Genomic DNA, 17,967 nt, shown 5'->3' on the forward strand with positions numbered 1-17,967 from the left:
GAGAAAAGAAAGAACAGGTCCATATAAAACCCGTAGAGGATGTTCATGAGATTTGCGGCTGAGAGGAGGAAAGTCAGCTTGAGAAGGAAGTGTTTGCGCTCTGCCTTTGCGAAAAACCGCCGCAAGCAAAGGCGCTGGCTGTTCCACCTCTGCAGCTGGCGACGTGCGAGCGACAATAAGTGACTTTAACGGGATCTGCGTGATGAAGTACGGCTCGTGTTTTTCCTGTTTGAGAATGCGTGTGTGCCGTTTGAGTTTGTGCAGTTCGCTGTGTGGCTCAGATGTGTGTGGGTGTTCTGAGTGGGTGCACCGGGAGACTGAAGATGCTCTATCCAGTTTCTCATAAAGTGAACAAGACTGCCTCGGCAGATGAAGCAAAATTGTGTTATTCTTTTGTGATTTTGGCATGTAATGTAAAACGGATATACACAGAGAGTGTTTATGACAAGGCAACTGCTGGTGGATTTACATGATCTGAACATCTAAAAAAACATTTTTAGTACAAAAGAGTTTTGTGTTAATCATTCATTAGAGTTGTTGTTAGAACACTATTTCAGCTTCACTGAAACTGCTTTTAATTGCCAGCCTTGCTTATGTTCCACAGAAAAATGAGCTGCTTTGGCTCCTGTAATGTTTACAAAAAACACCAAAAATATCAAGGATTTAATTCACGGACAAAGACTGAGGTGACAGACACTTTAAAGCAGACATCTCACTGAATATTTAAGGTGGATTTATTAGTGTAATGCCACGTCTCTACACCGAAGTTCAGCAAGGTACTATTCAGTTTTTTTGTGTTTTTTTTTTTTAAGCATGAAGCCTCTGCATACAGGGACAAAGGATTTCTACACACCCGATTTAACAGAAGTCAAACAAGTAAATCCCACCAACACAACAACAGAGCATACTGAACCAGTGTGTTATTATTTAAAGCTGTACCAAATGCATCTGGAGAAACAAATAAAGAGGAGTGTAAATTACTGCATGCGTACTGTTCTGGAAGATCAGATTTATAGAAAATGCTTGGAAATGTGGAAAGAACGATTTCACTAACCATGTGACCAAAAGGATAAACAAATAGAACATACATAGCTACTTTTCTTTTGATGTTTTAATCAGTCTTGTAAGCAAGTCAAATAGGTCAAGAACTGTCAAGATACAAGCACATCAGGAAACAATGCAAAATAAGAAGTCTTTTTAAGCCACTAATCACCCAACGTGATGCGTACGAGGTTTACACACAGAGCATATGAAGTGATCCATCCATAAAAAAAAGAAAGAAAGGAAAAAAAAAGCTCTGTTTAGCATTTAGAGGACATTCATTTTCACTTTCACAGATCATCGTCTAAAAACTAGCACACTACCAGAAGTTTCACAAGTACATGCAGTGAGTTGCAAATTCTGGGTCAAAGACATCCGTACTGATGAGGCTGCTGAAGAAGCAGAGAAGGAGTGTTAAAGTTCACAAAAAAAAAAAAGAGAAGGGGAAAAAAGATTCACATAACACACCCTCAAAACTGTTCATTTTCTACTGCTAATTTGTGTTGAAAAAAGACTCCTGGGGTAAAAAGGTCTGCCTGAAAGCCAGCCTAGCCAGCGTATGCCGGCTGTCTCTCACTACCTTGCTTTGCCTCTTTCTCTTCATCCAGGTCGGGACAGGGGTGTCACTGCTCTGGCACAGATGTGTCGTCTCTCTCTACTGCCCCCGATCTTCCTGTCTCTAAAAACAGAAACCGGCATGGCAGTTATGCACCGTATAGGACTTGAAGGAAACTTTAAACTGAGTTTCTATTTAAGGGCGGTTCATTTCCAAGAAATATGACTCTTACGATGAATATATATAACAAATATGATTAAAATATATGTTTAATTTTAAAGAGATAATGCAACGCTTAGAACTTGATTCCTTATCATGGCCGATAAAACTGACGAGCACTTCAGCTGTAAAAAAGGGGGTCTGCCCCTGTGGGAGGTGCTTGTGACGCTTGGTTCCAGTACGACAGGCCCATTAATTCTGCTTGGCCCTTTAAAGCATATAGTGTACCTAATGCACCTGAAGCTATAAATACTTCTCCTACATAAGGATACAAGGCAGCCAGCAACTGGGTTAGGAAGAATCACTGACGTAGACACCTTGTGTCAACCTCATCCCCAAAGAAAAAGCTCTTTTGTCTCACAGGGGGAAAAAAGTGGCATTTTGAGAGCTAGGATTCAAAAGTTTTATATCTTCAAAAAGTTTCCAGTGGTCCAGATTTAAAAAGACAAACTATGATTTGAAGGAACGCAGATGTGCAGATTCGGGAGTTTAACTTTTACTGTTTTTATCTTTGATCTTGGTTTGCAGAAGGCAGAAAATCCATCTAAATGCAGCGTGTGCTCGAGCTGAAACAGAACAAGTCTTCACACTTCTCCAGTTGCTTACAAAAAAAAGAAAGAAAAAAAAAGCATCTGTTGTGACAATGTAGCTTGACATTTTTGAAACTAAACTGAACTCGGATTAAAGTCTTTTATCACTGGCGCGTTCACGGTAAATCTGGAAAGAGATTCATGTAGCAGAAAAAAATAATTCAAAGAGTCAATCATCTGTTGCTAAATGAGTCAGATATGTATTTCATTAATCACACTTGGTTTGAGCCTCAAAGGGCTCTAATAGTTGTATTTAATTATGTATACAATTTAAATGGATTCTTTTCCTGCTGTGTAAATGGGGAAAAAATGGCTCGTGTTCCTGCATTATGCAGCATTTGGAACATCCCTAAAACATCAAACTGTGCTAAATTATTTAACAGTAAGCCTAAAATTTGCTTGCTTATCATTTGGAGAATATTAAATTGCTTTAACTGCAAGACTCAAGAGACAGTTTACTAAAATGGCACTTTAGTGTCACTGTTATGTTACAAGGTCTTATTCCCCTTGGATAATATTGAATATTTCCAAGATTATACCTTCTAAAAAAAGAGGAGGACAAAGTTTTGAATTAAAGAAAAAAAAAATCGATTAAAAAAACTGGATTAGATCCGGCTTCATCCCTTCATCATGCCATTTTGCCGTTGAACAAGCTGTGCAATTCACAGCAAAAATGTAAAATTTCGTTATTTCGATTACAAATTAGGCTATAACATAATCAGGTCATTTACAGCAGTGTGTGGTGTGACAAGTTTGACACGAATCTGCAAAGTGATAAAGAAAAAGTCTTGTTTTTCCGAGTACTGTCATTTTTTTCCTCATAAATTTACCTGTTCTCTTACCTTATTTCACTCCTTTTGGGGCTGGCTACCTTTAAAGTCTTATCCCTAGATTCTACACCACTGACCTGTTGAACACATCCCCAGTGATGCTCACCTCCTCCCCTTCTGTTTTGTCCTCTGGCTTCAGCTTCTTGCGAGTCATGTGGCCACGAAAGCCAGCCTGAATCTTAGCAGCAGCCCTGTTGGCTTCGGGATCATCCAGGGGGATGTCCATTATGTCCTCCTCCTCCTGGGGCCGGCTGCACTCCTCCTGTGTAGAGGACCACAAAGTATGAGTGAACAGATTTCATGTTTTTCTTCATGAAACACTGGTGGGATAATCTCATGTTCATAACAGATTGCAGGACCATATTTTGTAAAGTTAACCATATAGGTTGCACTGTCTTTTTTGACAGCAAGCAACTTGTTCATTCTTGTTACACAACTTCACTGGGGCTCTTAGGAGGTCAATGGCCCGCTTTTTCCTCACTCTTTCCCCTCTTGTCACATACAGCATATAATACTGCTGATTTCATCGTTTAGCCTGGAAAAGCCATTATCTCTCATATCACAAAACATAAAGCAATGCACAAAATTGATGAAAAAGACTGCGTGGTAGTTTAATGTTTGTGGATAACTGTAGTTTCATCAAGCAAAGCTTAAGTGAAGTTAGAAGTCACCTTTCAAAGAAAAGATAAACTTGTAATTCTGCCGCATTCAGCGTAAAAAAAAAAAAAAAAGGATGACCCAGCGAAAGCGTCGCAGTCACAGCAGCCTCTCGTTCAGACACTAAAAGTACAGAATCCACTGTCCCAAAGGAAACATAGGGTGGGTGGAAATTCTGGCTTGTCACAAACTGTCAGTGGAAGAGTGCCAAAGCTGTCGACGAGTTATGTAAACACCAATTCAAATCGTGTGGCAAACGCATATCAGCTACACCCCGTGCTTCGCTTATGGTAACAGACTGACATTTCACACAAAGGCAGCCCACAGAATGATCCCACTGTCATCCCACTACCTCAGTGAAGCAGTGCATCATGTCTCCAGTGAAACCCCTCCAGTGTAGGAGTGTGACCACCCACCTGTTCAGCCAGCATTCATTAGCCTCTCTGTCTGACTGCTCACTGAGCAGCCCGAATCCAGATCTTTCACAGCAGCAGAGGTGCAGGGTTGCTGCTGCACTGGATTTTTCTGGCAACACACCTTCTCAGTCTTACTGTTATTGAGTTCCTCGAGGGCTCTTTGATTTATTCTGACTCAGATTGATTTGAAATATTCTGGTGAAAATTCTCTTTTAATGTGATGAAAATAGCTCGAAATAGTTTTATAACAAGCCTTTATGTGGAAAAAAAATATCATTATTTGAGGACTATGAAACCACAGTGGTTACCATATACTGCACTCAAGGCAAAAAGAAAAACACACACAGCGGTGTGCATCCGAGGACAACCACATTTGGCAACTAACAAACTATAACTGTACATGCATCCACCTGGAAAACTGATCAGTGCCTAAAAATAGATCGAAAAATATTTTTGAAAAAGTTCATCTGAAGCTCGTACTTACGTTATGACAGTCCATTTCTTACTCTCAGAGATGATTTCAGTCTTCAGGTGAGATGACCTGCTATGACTTCTGTGCCCGAATTTCTATGTGGACCAAGCAAAAGCTCTCTTTAAACGAGTCTCCGGTATAATACAGATGTCTCACTGGCTCTTACTAACAATCACTGTATGTTCAGTAACACCCGCTCACGCACAGAGTGAGAGGGAGAGACATACAGTGAGAGGGAGAGAGAGGGAGAGCGGCAGCAAGGGAACGATTGAGAGAGGAAGAGGAAGGGAGGGAGAGAAAGAGAGACCTCCTACAAACATAACAGCATGTGTTCATCTTTTCAGTCTCATTAGGGTTTCTGACCTACTGTGTTCATTTTACAGTTACAAACATGTAACAGAGCTTAACATTCACTAAGAACAACCTGATGACTGAAGTAAACGAAACAGGCTGGACTGTGCTCTATTTCTCTCTCAGCAATTTATAGCTTGACAGTTTTTCCCACAACTTAATTCATCCTGGATGCAAACTAGGAAAGACTACCACATGCACCAAGCACCATTAAAATTCACACAAGTTGCAGTGTTACAATAACAAACTCCCCAAATAAAAACAAGTGACAAACTTGGAATTACTATGTAAACCAGATGGCCATAAAACAATAAATGCTGACTTTGAAAATTCTACAAATAGTGTGAAAATAAAACTGTGTAAGCATCTTGGGCTATTTTACACTAGGAGGTGTTATAAATTTATTAGAGGCAGAGTGAGCTAACAGCCCTCTCCATCCCTCTGATCCCAGCTGGTATAGCCGCCCACACTCCTCTGCCAGCCTCAGAGACAAGACGGAGAGAGAGGGAGAAACAGAAAACATCCATTTATCTGAGTTATATCTCTGACATTAACTCACTCCTGCTGGTTTGCTTGCCATTCACATTCAGACAATATGCTAAGTTATGCAAACGCCTAATTTCACTGGGCTGACCTGCTTTATCGATCAGCTAACTTTCTCAAACTGGGTATTTATATTTATACTCACTGGAATGAATTAAGAAGTCGATCCTGCTTTCATGAGTGCATCTAACACAGTATTGAGATGATTAATGTATAGGAATTTCGTTGTGGGCAGTTGTAAATAGACAGTTAAAAGCATAACAGTCCAACATTACAGGGGAGAGCTGCTAGGTTACTGCTTGAGCAGCTGGATTTACATTTATACACTCCACAGTTTTGCTGTGTTTCAGCTAAAGTCAAATCCATCGCTAGGTAGGCAAATACAGAAACTGATGTTTAATCACTCGGTTAAAACTGTTATTAAAAGGTAGATTACTGATACAGAGGGTGCCTAGCAACTATCAGCATCACCATCTCCTATTAATTCCATGACGACATGAAGAGAGCAGGATGGTGAGGGGTTACCATAGTAACATAGTCAGTACCCCTTCCTACACTCCTACTTTGTGTGCGTGTGTGTGTGCGCGCGTGTGTGTTTGGAGTCCTGTTGGTCCAGACAAATCAGACGGGGCTAACTGTGACAGCAATAAAAAAATTACAGGCTTAATTCACAAGACAAATTGTTTAGTTGGTCTTTTATGATGACAGATTAGAGAATCAAGCTTCAATCTGTGGAGGCAGTGGAGGCTCCCAGGAGGAGTGCGGCAGGAGTGAAGGCCTCCGACGGCCTCTTCCGCGTGCCCAAATGTGAAAAAAAGACTGATTGCGCTTAACTTTGAATGTGAAATTCCTGTAGATTTCAGCTGAGATAATGACATTCAAAGTATAAGTGCAAACTACCATAAGTCATCCAGAAAAGGAACTATTTCGAAGGTATTTTCAATCACCCACCCCCAGATCCACCGAGGGAGAAGAAAATGAAGGCCTCTGTTGATCAGGCTTGTCCTCACAGAGGTTATTTATATAGGCTACCTGAGACAGGAATGGAAACAGAACAAACTGTAGCCTAGCTAAAGCCATCTCTGTGTCAAACATTCATCCTCAGCTGGCTAACAGAAAGTGGAGGCCATGAAGTTAGCTGCCAGGGCGCGTGTTAAACTCAGTTTATTGCTAATTTTTTAATAGGGTCATGTCTTTACTGTGTACAATTATTAATTAATACCTTTAAGATGCAAAGTAGCTTTCACATTTTAACGATAAAGGGAGGAGTGAACACCCAGTGTTAAAAAGAATCAAGATTACCTTGTCGGTACTCTCTTGCACTGTGGTGTCCTCAGGTAGCCTTTCTTCTCCTTGGTGGACATCAGCAGCCCAATCTGCACTGTGAGGGAGCGTGATTTTCTCCTCCTCATGCATCATGGCACTTTTCTCTTGTATTTCAGAGTCAGTCATCCCCTCTCCAAGTTCCTCTCCTTCCTTTGATGTGACCTCTTTTTCCTCCACTGTGTCCTCTGGCTGCGACCATACAAGTGTTATCCGACTCTCCTCGTTCTCCGGTGGATGTTGCGCTCTCTCCTCAAAGACTTCTCTCTCTGCCCCCATTCTAGCCATTGATGTATTTGACTGGGTTGCTTGTGATGAATTATTTTCCGCCCCACCATCATTAATTTCCTGATCCCTTGTCTTGCTGTAAACCTTCTTGTGAGTTTCTTCGATATCTCCTCCAACCACATCTGTCATGTGGCCTTCTTTGAAATCAGGGTCATCTGAGCCTGTCTCTTTTTCTGAATCTTCACTCTTGAGAAATATGGCCTCACTTAGCTGCTCATTATTTTCAATTGCAGGATTGGTTTCATACTCTTGGTTCTCTTTTTCTGCCTCTGTGCTATGCTGATTTAATGAGCTGGTGTCCTCACCTTTTTCCTTTTCATCATCATCATCTTCACTTAAATTGAGGTCATCTGTCCATTTGGCCCTGTTAACTCCCTTTTCAGCTTCATGTTTATGGCTGCCTTGTGTATCAGCAACACAGTGGCCAGTTGGAATTGCAGTAGTGTCCTCTGACTCTTCCTTCTCTCGCATTTCTAATACATCCATCTGTAAGGCATTTGTTGAACTCTGTTCCTCTGGCTGTTTCTCCGCAGCCTTACTAATCTGCTGAGCTTCTGGAACATCTTCAAAGCTAATTTCAACCAAAGAATCCTCCTTTGGAATAACATTACCATCTAAGCTACCCCTGCTATGAGCTACACTTTCATGAGTCTCCCCAGAATAAGCTTCAGTCTCTGTTCTTTCCTCGTTTCCTTTGTCTGGCTGATCCTCTGCTTGTTCTCGGTTGTTCTCAGTGATTTCAGCTTGAGCTACTGACGATTTTACAAGAATGTCCTCCGGCTGGTGTTTCAGATTTTCTTCACTAACACGTGTAACATTCTCAGCAGTTGCTCCTTTCATTGTTCCCTCTGTTCCTTCAAGCTCTGCAGCGCACACATCCACATCAGCTAGGCCAGAATACTGAATGACTTCCACTGGCTCTACAACTTCAGTATTTTCCTCTTCTCCTGAATCGACAAGCTCCTCGTGTGCAACTGCTGGTCCTTGTTTGTTAACTTCCTCATCTTCTGATGCTATTAACTCCAGAGCACACACATCCACATTTGACAGCCCTCTGAATGATGACAAGTCAGTGGGCTCTAACTCAAAGTGAGGTATATTTTGGTCTGGAACAGTTTTATTAGCCGCCCTGTCAACTTGATCAAATACAGTTACTGCTGGATCGCTTTGGTTGTCTGTGCCACTCGGTTCCTCTGACTGTGCAGCTGCTGTTCGGAACCTGTAGACTGACTCTTCATTGTCTGTGTTTTCAGTCTTTTTTGAGACATTAGGGTGCGAGATTTCATCTGAACGACTTGATTTGTCTTCAATTCGGGACTCAAATGATTTTTCTCTAAAAAGTAAAAATAGAACTTATGTAATTAAAATGCTCATGAAATGACAGAGCAAAACAATGCTTTTCAAAAGAGAACATGTAATGATGCCTCTGTAAAACTCATCTGGAAATTATGCTTATCTTCCTGCAGCTGGTGGTCTTTTTTTGATGAGTTCTTCCCTTTCTCCTCAACCTTGGCACTGCAAATCTAACAGTGATTCCATTACTAAGCTGATGAGTTTCTGGTATTCTAAGCTTTTGTTCCACAATGTATTTTCCCTTTTCTTGATAACATCCCCTGAAAATGCCAAATTTCTATAGGATGTGTGGCTATTAAATAAAGAGAATGAACTAAATGTAAGCTTAATACTGCATTAGCAACATTAATTAATTGCAAACCTTCTTACACTACAGCATTGATTTTAAAATACTGATTATTTCTGGTTTTAAAAACGTTCAGCTTCCATGAGACTGTTATAGTGCATGTCAAAAAAATATCAGTTTTATTGCGAGGATAACTGCAGTCACGTGACTTTTCTTTTCTAGTTTTCCACAGCGACACAAAACCACAACTGTGCCTACAAAAAAAACAATAAAAAACCTTAAACCAAATGACTCCAGAAGCACTTCAGCAGCAAAAAAACGATGCTGTATTTCATCATCATCCCTCCTCTCTGTCCTTTCCCTCTCGTTCCTCCTCTCCCTTTCCACTCGCGCCTCCTGACTGCACATCACATGAGACTCACTTGGAAACGGTCACCTCTGTTGCTGTTTCTTTTGAAGTGTTAGTCTGAAAAACAAACAAACAGACACAAAGAAAAGTCTGCAACAGTGAACTGAAAGTAGCTGCTGAACAGAAACAATCTGCTTTGATTTGCAAATGATTTAAACCCTATAATTAGTTGGAAGAAAGACATCACGTCGAGTGCTGAAATTGAGCATTGTTAATATCTTCTGAAAAATGCCGTGCTGATTTGTATATTGATTGGCAGCCGTGTGGCGATATATATATTTTTAATTTAAGAAAGGGACAATAAATCACCTAAAATGTAACCCTTAAACATCACCCCAAACCTTTCAGTTCAAATCTATTACTTTAATCTCAGAAAGTTTTTTCCAAAAAGGAATAAAACTGTTTATGCTTAAATAGCCATTTTCTCCATGACTTACCTTAGATCCCTAAGTATAGTTGCACCTGATGGGATTAGCCCTCTTTAACTGTCTTACATCTCTTATCCTAAAGTTCAACAACACTGACTTGAGTCCCCTTGGCTGCTGTTAAACACATTTCCTGTGTTGCTCACCTTTTCCTCTTCTATTTTGCCCTCCGGTTTCAGCTTCTTACGATCCATGTGGCCACGAAAGCCAGCCTGAATTTTAGCAGCAGCCCTGTTGGCCTCAGGGTCATCCAGGGGGATGTTCATTATGTCCACAATGTCCTCCTCTTTCTGGGGCTGGATGCCCTCCTCCTGTGTAGAGCCACCAAGTATGAATTTATGATGCTAGAGGAGCAGATTTCATGCTCATATGGGAACGAGTTTCTTCATCAAACACTGGAGGAAGAATCTCATGCTTAACAGATTGCAGCACCATATTTTGTGAAGTTAACCATATAGCTGCACATTTGTTTTGCTTTTTTTGACAGCAAACAAATTGTGGTTATTCTTGTTATTAAGTAAGTGCAATGGGGCTCTTTGTCACTTCAAAAGCCAACACCATTTCCACAGGTGTAGAAAATAAAACAGCAGCCACTCAATCTGCCTTTACAAACATCTGTGAAAAAGCTCTGATGAAAATGTTTTATCACTAGCAGTTTTAAAGTATATCTGGAAGCAGATATACCAGAAAAAACCCCTGAAAGATTAAATCACCTGTGGTTAAATTAGTCAGCTACGTCTTTCATTAATCTCACTTAGCCTCAAAAAGGCTCTAAAAGGTGTATTTAATTATGTATACCATTTAGAGGAAATATTTTCCTGGAGTGTAAATGGGAAAAAATGGCCTGTGTTCCTGCATTATGGAGTAAATGGAACCACCTTGAAACATCAAACTACGCTAATAATTATTGAAGAGCATGCCAAAAGTTGTTTTCTTATCTTATATAGAATATTGAATTGCTTTAGCTGCAAGACCCAAGAGACTGTTTCCTAAGATGGCACATCATGGCTATTTTTATGTTACAAACTTTCAGCCTCCTTAGCTGGTCTTGAATATTTATATGAGGTTTAAAGTCTTGAATTTATGAGAAAAAAAGATTGTGTTTTTGTCCATAAACCTCATTACTTCATAAAACCTCAAATGCAAACTGGGAAAACTCAAAAGTGCTCTGTGTAAAATACAACAGGATGAATGTAAGTGGCAGTTTGCTTATAACTTACCTATTTCACTAAGTGTAGTTGTTGTACCTGATAGGATTAGCTCTCTTTAACCGCCTTACATGTCTTATCCCAAAGTTGAACACCACTGACCTGAGGCCCCCTGGCTGCTATCTTCAATTTTACTTACCTTTTCCTCTTCTATTTTGCCCTCTGGTTTCAGCTTCTTACGATTCATGCGGTCACGAAAGCCAGCCTGAATTTTGGCAGCAGCTCTGTTGGCCTCAGGATCATCCAAGGGGATGTCCATGATGTCCTCCTCCTGGGGCCGGCTGCACTCCTCCTGTGAAGAGAACCACAAAGTATGATGGTAGAGGAGCAGATTTCATGCTTATATGAGAAAGTTTTGCTGTGTGAAACACTGGTGGGAGAACCTCATGCTTAACAGACCGCAGGACCATATTTTCTAAAGTTAACCATAGATGCTGTACAGTCTTTTTTTGACTCGAGTGAACTGTGCTTGCAGAGCTTCTCATCGGCTTTAGATAACTGCAGTTGGGCTCACTGTCACCTCAAACCAGTGTACTTCTAGTCACAAGCCCAGATTAATGGGGATGGTTGCTGAAAGGGCATCCAGTTTAAAATCTTTGCCAAATCGAACAAACATCAAGAATGAGATTTCCATACCGGATCAGCTGGGGCCCAGGTTAACAATGACCGCCTCTGGTGCTGTTTGCCAACAGGGTGCCGGTGGAAACTGTGCTACTGTTAGCCAAAGACAAATGAAGAGTAAAGGCGGAAGGCATGTTAGGAGGCAGTGAGAGAGAAGGAAAGCAAAACAGATTACATATGTGTGAATACGAGGGAGACAGGTGTAAGTGAAGCTGCAAGGAGTAGAGGTAGCGAAGGTATATGAGTTTAAGAAGAAAAGAGTGCAGGCAGGGTGGAGTGGGAGGGGATGAGTGTCAGAGATGATTTGTGACAGAAGGAGAGCATAAAATCGAGTATATCAGAAGGTCAACTTAGGTAAAGCAGCTTGGAGACAAAGTTAGAGAGGCAAGGCTCGTTAGAGTGGTTAGGACATGAACAGAGGCAAGATGTACTGGACAAAAGAAGTTAATTATGGAGCTATCCAACAGGAGGAAAAGAGGAAGACCACAGATAAGATTTATGGATGTAGTGAAGGAGGACATGCCGGGGGTCTGTGATAAAGGAGGATGCTGACCATGGGGTGAGATGGAAACAGATCCACTGTGGTGAGCTCTAACAAGAATAGCCAGAAGAAGAAGACGAATATACCATTTAAACTGATTTTTTTTTCTCTACTGTGTAAATGGAAAACTGTTTTTGGAGCATACCTAAAACATCAAACTATGTTAAATTGCCTAAGACCATGCATAAAATTTGTTTGCTTATCATGTACTGATTATTCAGTTGCTTTAATGGTAGGACTCAAGAGATGTTTTATTAAGATGGCACATTAGTGCAATTAATCCTCGAATAGTCATGAATATTTCCAGAAATGAGAGAAAAATTGTGTTTTTGTCCTTAAACCTCATTATTTCATCAGACAGACCCAAGACTCAAAAAGTGCTCTCGATAAAACACAGCAGCAAGACTGTAAGAAGCAATGGTCATATTGGTCTCTCTATTGCAATGTAGGAGTAGTACTAAAGTTGGATCTTTGCCGTCTTGCTGTTGAACAGGCTGTCCAATTCATGGAAATGTCTCTTCAAATGTCCTTACTATGACTGTGCTTAAGTCTGTGGTGCAATGAGCTTGATCCAAGTTTGAAGAATGAGGAAGAAAAAATAATTAGTTTCACTTATAATTTTTTTTTTGCTTTAATTCTCAGAACACTCCTTTATCTTTTGTAAAACTGAGTTTTTCCCTTAAAATTTCCTCTTGCATCAAAGACAATATCAAACTTTTTATTTAGCAAATTAATTTTTTTAAACTCTGAAAATTTTCCCTAAAATGTTTAATTGGTTTATGCTTAAACAACTCATTAACTGCCTTATATCTCTCATACCCAAGCTCAGTCCAACTGGCTGATGTTGAACACAATGTTGCTCACCTTATCTCCTTCTTTGACCTCTGGCTTCAGCTGCTTACGAATCATGTGGCCACGAAAGCCAGCCTGAATTTTGGCAGCAGCCCTGTTGGCCTCGGGATCATCCAGGGGGATGTCCATGATGTCCACAATGTCCTCCTTCTTCTGGGACTGGCTGCACTCCTCCTGTTTAGAAGACCAACAAGTACTAGTTTATGATGGTAGAGGAGCAGATTTAATGGTCACATGAGATTTCTTTTCTCTATCAAACACTGGTGGCAGGATCTCAAGCTTCACAGATTGCAGGACCACATTTTGTAAAAAGTTAACCTTGTTTGTCTTTGTTTTATTTCGCATTGGAGGACTAGGGTTTTTGCAGCATGAACAGCCTGTTTTTCAGAATCAGAATACTTTATTAATCCCGAAGGAAATTAGTCATAGCAAATGGAATCAATCTAATTTAAGTCCAGACTTTGACTAGGTAACACCAAAGCCTTGATTTTGTTTTTCTGAGCCATTTTGAGGTGGACTTTTATTTGTCTTTTACTTGCAGACCTTATTTCTTATCTGTTCTTGTGTTTCTTTAGACCATGTCATGACACCAGGTAGGTTTTTCTCATAATAAATGAAATCTTTTCTTGGAAACATTTAAGTGCGACAAACTAAAAAAATAAATAAAAATGAGAAGGCACTGTATTTACAACAGCACACATTTGCAGTATAGGTCAGAGAACTAAACTGGCCTGTTTGCAGTTAAAACCTGTCATCCAATAAAAACTTCTGGCCCATTGGAACCACAATATATGACAAAAAAGAACAACAACTGTTGAAATAATATGCCGAGCAACTAAAGGCAACATATGCTTTCAAAACCAGTCTTTGGAACATTAGCCCGCAGTTTTCTTGGTGATTTTTTTTTTAATGTTTTGTCCAATTAAACATGAGCAGATATTACATTTATATAAAATTCTAATTAAATTTAAAGTTATTTTCAGCCTTTAATATCTGTTGGTACCATTTTCAGGTAAACACAGAGTTGGTTTTCTTTTTTCTTATTGAGTATCTTGTATATCACTGCATGTTGTTTCATGTTACAGTTTACACAGCAGTCCAACTCTTTGGGGAATGAGGTTGCACAAGTATGGTGCGACCATTACCTAAACTTATACAACTACCTCAGGGCTCTTGAACGCATGGTTGTTGTAGAATCTATCTTCCAGTTTAGCAGCCCACTCGGCAGGGTCCATGCCACTCTCTGCAATGACAGAAAAGCCGTACTTTTCAGGTCAATTCAGTTTCATTTACATTATGCAAAGTCACAAGGACATGCTAGTAATTTCGAGGAGCTTATGGGAAATATGATAGGCAAACTATTACAAGTATTTAGCGAAGAAAAGAAACATACACAAATCTTTGAACGGGACATACTGTTACTTCATCACGTTAAAAGTTAGAAAGTTATAGTTACCTTGTCTTTCTTTTAGAAGAGCTTCGAAGTACTGCGCGGCATATTTGGGGATGTCTTCAGGCTGGTCTCGTAGGACTTCACGGGTCAGTCCCTCTAGCATGGTACCAAATCCTCGCGGGACCCGCAGGTGAGTGTTTGAGAAAGGCACTGCCATTTTTTAAGGGGGCACAAACGTCTGTGACAACTAGCTCTAAACGACTCTCATTAACTGACTTCAGAATACCAGAAACCTTAACAAAATTTTTTATGAATTAGTCACAGTGGATACCTAAAAACTGGCAGCAACCCCAAACCAACTGTTCACCCCGGAGTGTTTTGTTGATAGTTGTTTCTAAGCAACGATTAGCGCTACTACGGCCATCAGGAAGGGTCAAATGACATGAAAGTCAAGAAATGACAGCTTTATTGAATATAAACCTCAATACAGATACACCACGCGAACAATAGAATAAAAAAAGCATAAATGGAAAACAAATACATCCTTCAAAACCATATATACATAAAAAACATATCTCTATTTTTTCTTCACATTCCTCTGCAGCAGCAGTCGAAGTCAGGCGTAGGTGATCACTGCATACTCAGAGTTGGTGCTCATCTTGCGGCTGACCTCTCTGACCTGGGGAACATGCAGTCTGTCAGCTGAACGAGAGGCCTGCAGGTGACACCTCGGTTTATCTCCCCACCGCTGGAGGGGAAGAAGGATAAAAAAGACCCCTAATGTGTTTGTGCTATAAACAGAGTTTTTATACTTTCGCACTTTTTACTAGCTTTTATTTATTTATTTATTTACAGTTTTAGACTTTTTAAAATATACGTATATATGGGCAAGATTAATGGAAATCAGCACAGGTATTATAATAAAAACACAGAACGTTTTGAAAAAACTTGACTCAGTCTTGTAGACATTCAAAGTCTTAGTAATCAAAACCTCATCAGATAAGCTGTGATAACATTTTCTTTTTTACCAAACTAACAAATACTAAAACTTCCTTTATTTTTTTAATTTTAGTTATTTAGTTTTTCAAGTTTGTGTTTTTGAGTTAATTAAAGTTTGTTTGTTTGTTTTCACATCCACTTTTAGTTTTTAGTTAACCTTTAGTTAGATAAAATAACCCTGGTAATAGAAATACTGGTTGTAGGCTTTTCTGTTTTTTTCTTCTTCTAAATTATCAAAGCACATCTATACAAGGTAACCACTTAAAAGAAGGTAACCACTCAAAAAATTGCTTTGCACACATGCCTTACAATTACACGTAAATAAAAAAAAGCCACAATTTGTTTAAAACCTTAAAAAATATTCTATTTTTGCTTTAGCTTTATTTATAGCATTCCTCACATATGAAATGAGTAAAAGAAACTTTTTGAACAAGTAAGATGAACACATGAACGTTTCTGATATAAAATGAATCTCATTGCTTATATATTCTGCAATTAGCAATTCAGAATCATGCACAGGTATGTGAGCTGCAGCACACTGCAAGTAGCTGGTAATAGAGCATGGGAAATAACATTTCGAGCTCAGTGAAACACAAGTAACAAACATGTTTACTACTTTGTCTCTCACCTCTTTTTGGTCTCCGGCTATCAGGTAGCCGACCTGAGTGAGTTCTGGTGTGCTGACACCACGGACGGTGATCATAATGTCAGCGTAAGGAACTTCAGTATCACTCTCATTATCTGGGTCAGAGAAAGCATTTGTTTCATTAGTTATTGTCTTTGTTTCTATAGGGTAGATGATGATAAGGTGTCATTCAAATGAAAAGTGTTGAGATTGTCTTACCTGGTGGAGGAATCCTCAAAGTCACCCTTTCACTTTGTGTTGACCCTGAGAAATAGGACAGGTATGAATAATAGAAGGAACAAAAATTGAAGCTCGTATTTGTCGCTTTTACATTTGATATTTAAAACTGTTTACCTTTTATCTGTAGCTGGGCTACATGTGGTGATTGTGGTAAGCTGAAAAGGAAAACATATAGCAAAAGGCCCAATAAAGAATATTGCAAGTCTAACATTTAAAGGTAATTGAAGTCAGATTTAAATAAAGAGAAGTTCTGAAATTGTACTCACTCCAATTTGGACACAGTAGGCTCCTCTGGAATATGAGATATTATCAATATAATGTTAAATAGTTATACGGACACAGTTGTGTATATTTTATCATTCAGAACTTTTTAAAGCTGGTGTATGTTCACAGTGTAGTATCTTGTGATCACCTTTACCGTTCCAGTTCTGTCTGTTCCGATTAAAACACAAGTATACAGCCAATGCTGCAAGAACCAGGGCTACAGCTACGGAAACTGTTGCCAAAACCTTAATTCCAGTAAATTCTCCTGTTAACATGGAAACAACAGTATTAACTTAGACTGAACTGGATCGAAAGGCAAACATTTACTTCTCCCTTCTCCATACAGATGTTAATAAGTAACAATGATTCTCTTTAAAAGTTTTCATAATATCCACTGTTTCAGAGTCCCATCTCACCTCCAGGGGAATTTGGCTTGGCAGGAAAAGATGCTGAAGAATGAAGAATGCAATATATTAAATGAAAGTCATGCTCAAAAATGTTCAGCTACAGCTATGAAAAATTTTGCATCTCTTCAAATCACAGCTTCTTACCATTTTTGTTGTAATTTTTTGGAGCATCTGTGTTTGGAAGACTTCTCTGAGCTGAAAAAAGGAAAAGTTAAAGTGAAATCCAATTTGCTTACCTCTTTATTGAGCAGCTGCACATATTTGCATAAACTAAAGTTTATCTACCTCGAAGCTGAAGCAAAAAGAGACGCTCTGTTTTTTGTTGAAGCTGAGGATCCTCTTTATCTACTGTGTAGCAAGTGTAGTTGTTTTTCAGATGTCCCACGGACACATTGGTGAGACAAAGAAACACTGTGCAAAAGCTGCCTTCTCTAAACATCATGTGGCAGCCAAAGATGTTGAGCGCTTTACTCCAGTAGCCTTGAACGAATCCACTGGAGCAATTGTAAGTGCAATTTAATGTAACGGAGTCCCCCAACTCCACAGTCACTAAATCAATGGGTGTCTTCGTGTAAATACAGTTTACACAATCTGTGAAGAAAGGTAATAAAATTTTTTACCTCAAATAGCGCGCATTTGTCTAAATAAATGTGTTTGAAATATCTAAAGCCCAGGGCAATAACAAACATCATATAAACTTTACCTCGTGTCATCCAAAAAAAGAGTAAAGTGAGATAGATTGAGCTGTTCATTGCTGTTCTCTGTTTTTCTAATTTTCTCCTGCCTCAAAAGATGAAACTGGATCTGTTGTGCTCCTGTAGGCTGGTGATGCATGCACCTGCACAAACACACTTAAGTACCCACACACATGTTCCAACGCTTGAGTGAGGGTACAGGAAGTGGTAACCCAAAGATTACGTTGCTGTTTAAAAATATTCATAACTTTCCATTTATTGCACCTGACATCCTGCAAAGTGCAGGCGCAAAAATGTCTGCAGATCCACTAGTCCTCACTGCACCCACAGAGGCTGCATTTGAATTTCCTTTTACACCGTAAT

General features: G+C 39.6%; 2 protein-coding genes across 5 annotated transcripts; both read right to left on the minus strand.

The window, feature by feature from the left end:
• Nucleotides 1-716: 716 nt before the first annotated feature.
• On the minus strand, nucleotides 717-14,760 carry nrgnb (neurogranin (protein kinase C substrate, RC3) b). 3 transcript variants are annotated; one of them, XM_085243393.1, is made up of 9 exons: nucleotides 14,438-14,760; nucleotides 14,142-14,224; nucleotides 12,994-13,155; nucleotides 11,107-11,259; nucleotides 9,906-10,070; nucleotides 9,348-9,391; nucleotides 6,978-8,619; nucleotides 3,343-3,498; nucleotides 717-1,720 (listed from the first exon to the last, which is right to left on the minus strand). In XM_085243393.1, the coding sequence occupies exons 1-9, from the start codon at nucleotides 14,589-14,591 to the stop codon at nucleotides 1,697-1,699; spliced, it is 2,583 nt and encodes an 860-aa protein (XP_085099519.1). In that variant the 5' UTR covers nucleotides 14,592-14,760; the 3' UTR covers nucleotides 717-1,696. The 3 variants fall into 3 exon arrangements, with proteins under 3 accessions (XP_085099519.1, XP_085099517.1, XP_085099518.1); XM_085243391.1 differs by lacking the exons at nucleotides 717-1,720; nucleotides 3,343-3,498 and having other exon boundaries at nucleotides 4,806-8,619; nucleotides 14,145-14,224; XM_085243392.1 differs by lacking the exons at nucleotides 717-1,720; nucleotides 3,343-3,498 and having other exon boundaries at nucleotides 4,806-8,619; nucleotides 11,107-11,256.
• A 79-nt stretch (nucleotides 14,761-14,839) lies between these two features.
• LOC146559695 (uncharacterized) lies at nucleotides 14,840-17,748 on the minus strand. 2 transcript variants are annotated; one of them, XM_085244808.1, is made up of 10 exons: nucleotides 17,613-17,748; nucleotides 17,195-17,500; nucleotides 17,054-17,104; nucleotides 16,919-16,951; nucleotides 16,651-16,767; nucleotides 16,505-16,529; nucleotides 16,353-16,393; nucleotides 16,218-16,262; nucleotides 16,002-16,114; nucleotides 14,840-15,122 (listed from the first exon to the last, which is right to left on the minus strand). In XM_085244808.1, exons 1-10 carry the CDS (start codon nucleotides 17,659-17,661, stop codon nucleotides 14,991-14,993), a joined length of 912 nt encoding a protein of 303 aa, XP_085100934.1. In that variant the 5' UTR covers nucleotides 17,662-17,748; the 3' UTR covers nucleotides 14,840-14,990. The 2 variants fall into 2 exon arrangements, with proteins under 2 accessions (XP_085100934.1, XP_085100935.1); XM_085244809.1 differs by lacking the exon at nucleotides 16,651-16,767.
• Nucleotides 17,749-17,967: the final 219 nt, after the last annotated feature.

Source organism: Mchenga conophoros, linkage group LG14 (assembly GCF_057382185.1).
Source record: "Mchenga conophoros isolate Kocher_MC1m ecotype Shallow Benthic linkage group LG14, M_conophoros_male_GT1.1, whole genome shotgun sequence".
Lineage (NCBI taxonomy): Eukaryota > Metazoa > Chordata > Actinopteri > Cichliformes > Cichlidae > Mchenga > Mchenga conophoros.

Bases quoted from the DNA above. Each gene is read 5' to 3' on its own strand.
- LOC146559695 (XM_085244808.1), bottom strand. From the start codon at position 17,661: ATGAACAGCTCAATCTATCTCACTTTACTCTTTTTTTGGATGACACGA. The intron at 16,952-17,053 runs GTAAGAAGCTGT...TTCATTCTTCAG, and splicing joins AAAAAATTACAACAAAAATG to CATCTTTTCCTGCCAAGCCA. The intron at 16,115-16,217 runs GTAAGACAATCT...TCTCTGACCCAG, and splicing joins TTTGAGGATTCCTCCACCAG to ATAATGAGAGTGATACTGAA.
- nrgnb (XM_085243393.1), bottom strand. From the start codon at position 14,591: ATGGCAGTGCCTTTCTCAAACACTCACCTGCGGGTCCCGCGAGGATTT. The intron at 14,225-14,437 runs GTAACTATAACT...CTGTCATTGCAG, and splicing joins TCTTCTAAAAGAAAGACAAG to AGAGTGGCATGGACCCTGCC. The intron at 10,071-11,106 runs GTAAGTAAAATT...GGCTCTACACAG, and splicing joins GCAAAATAGAAGAGGAAAAG to GAGGAGGGCATCCAGCCCCA.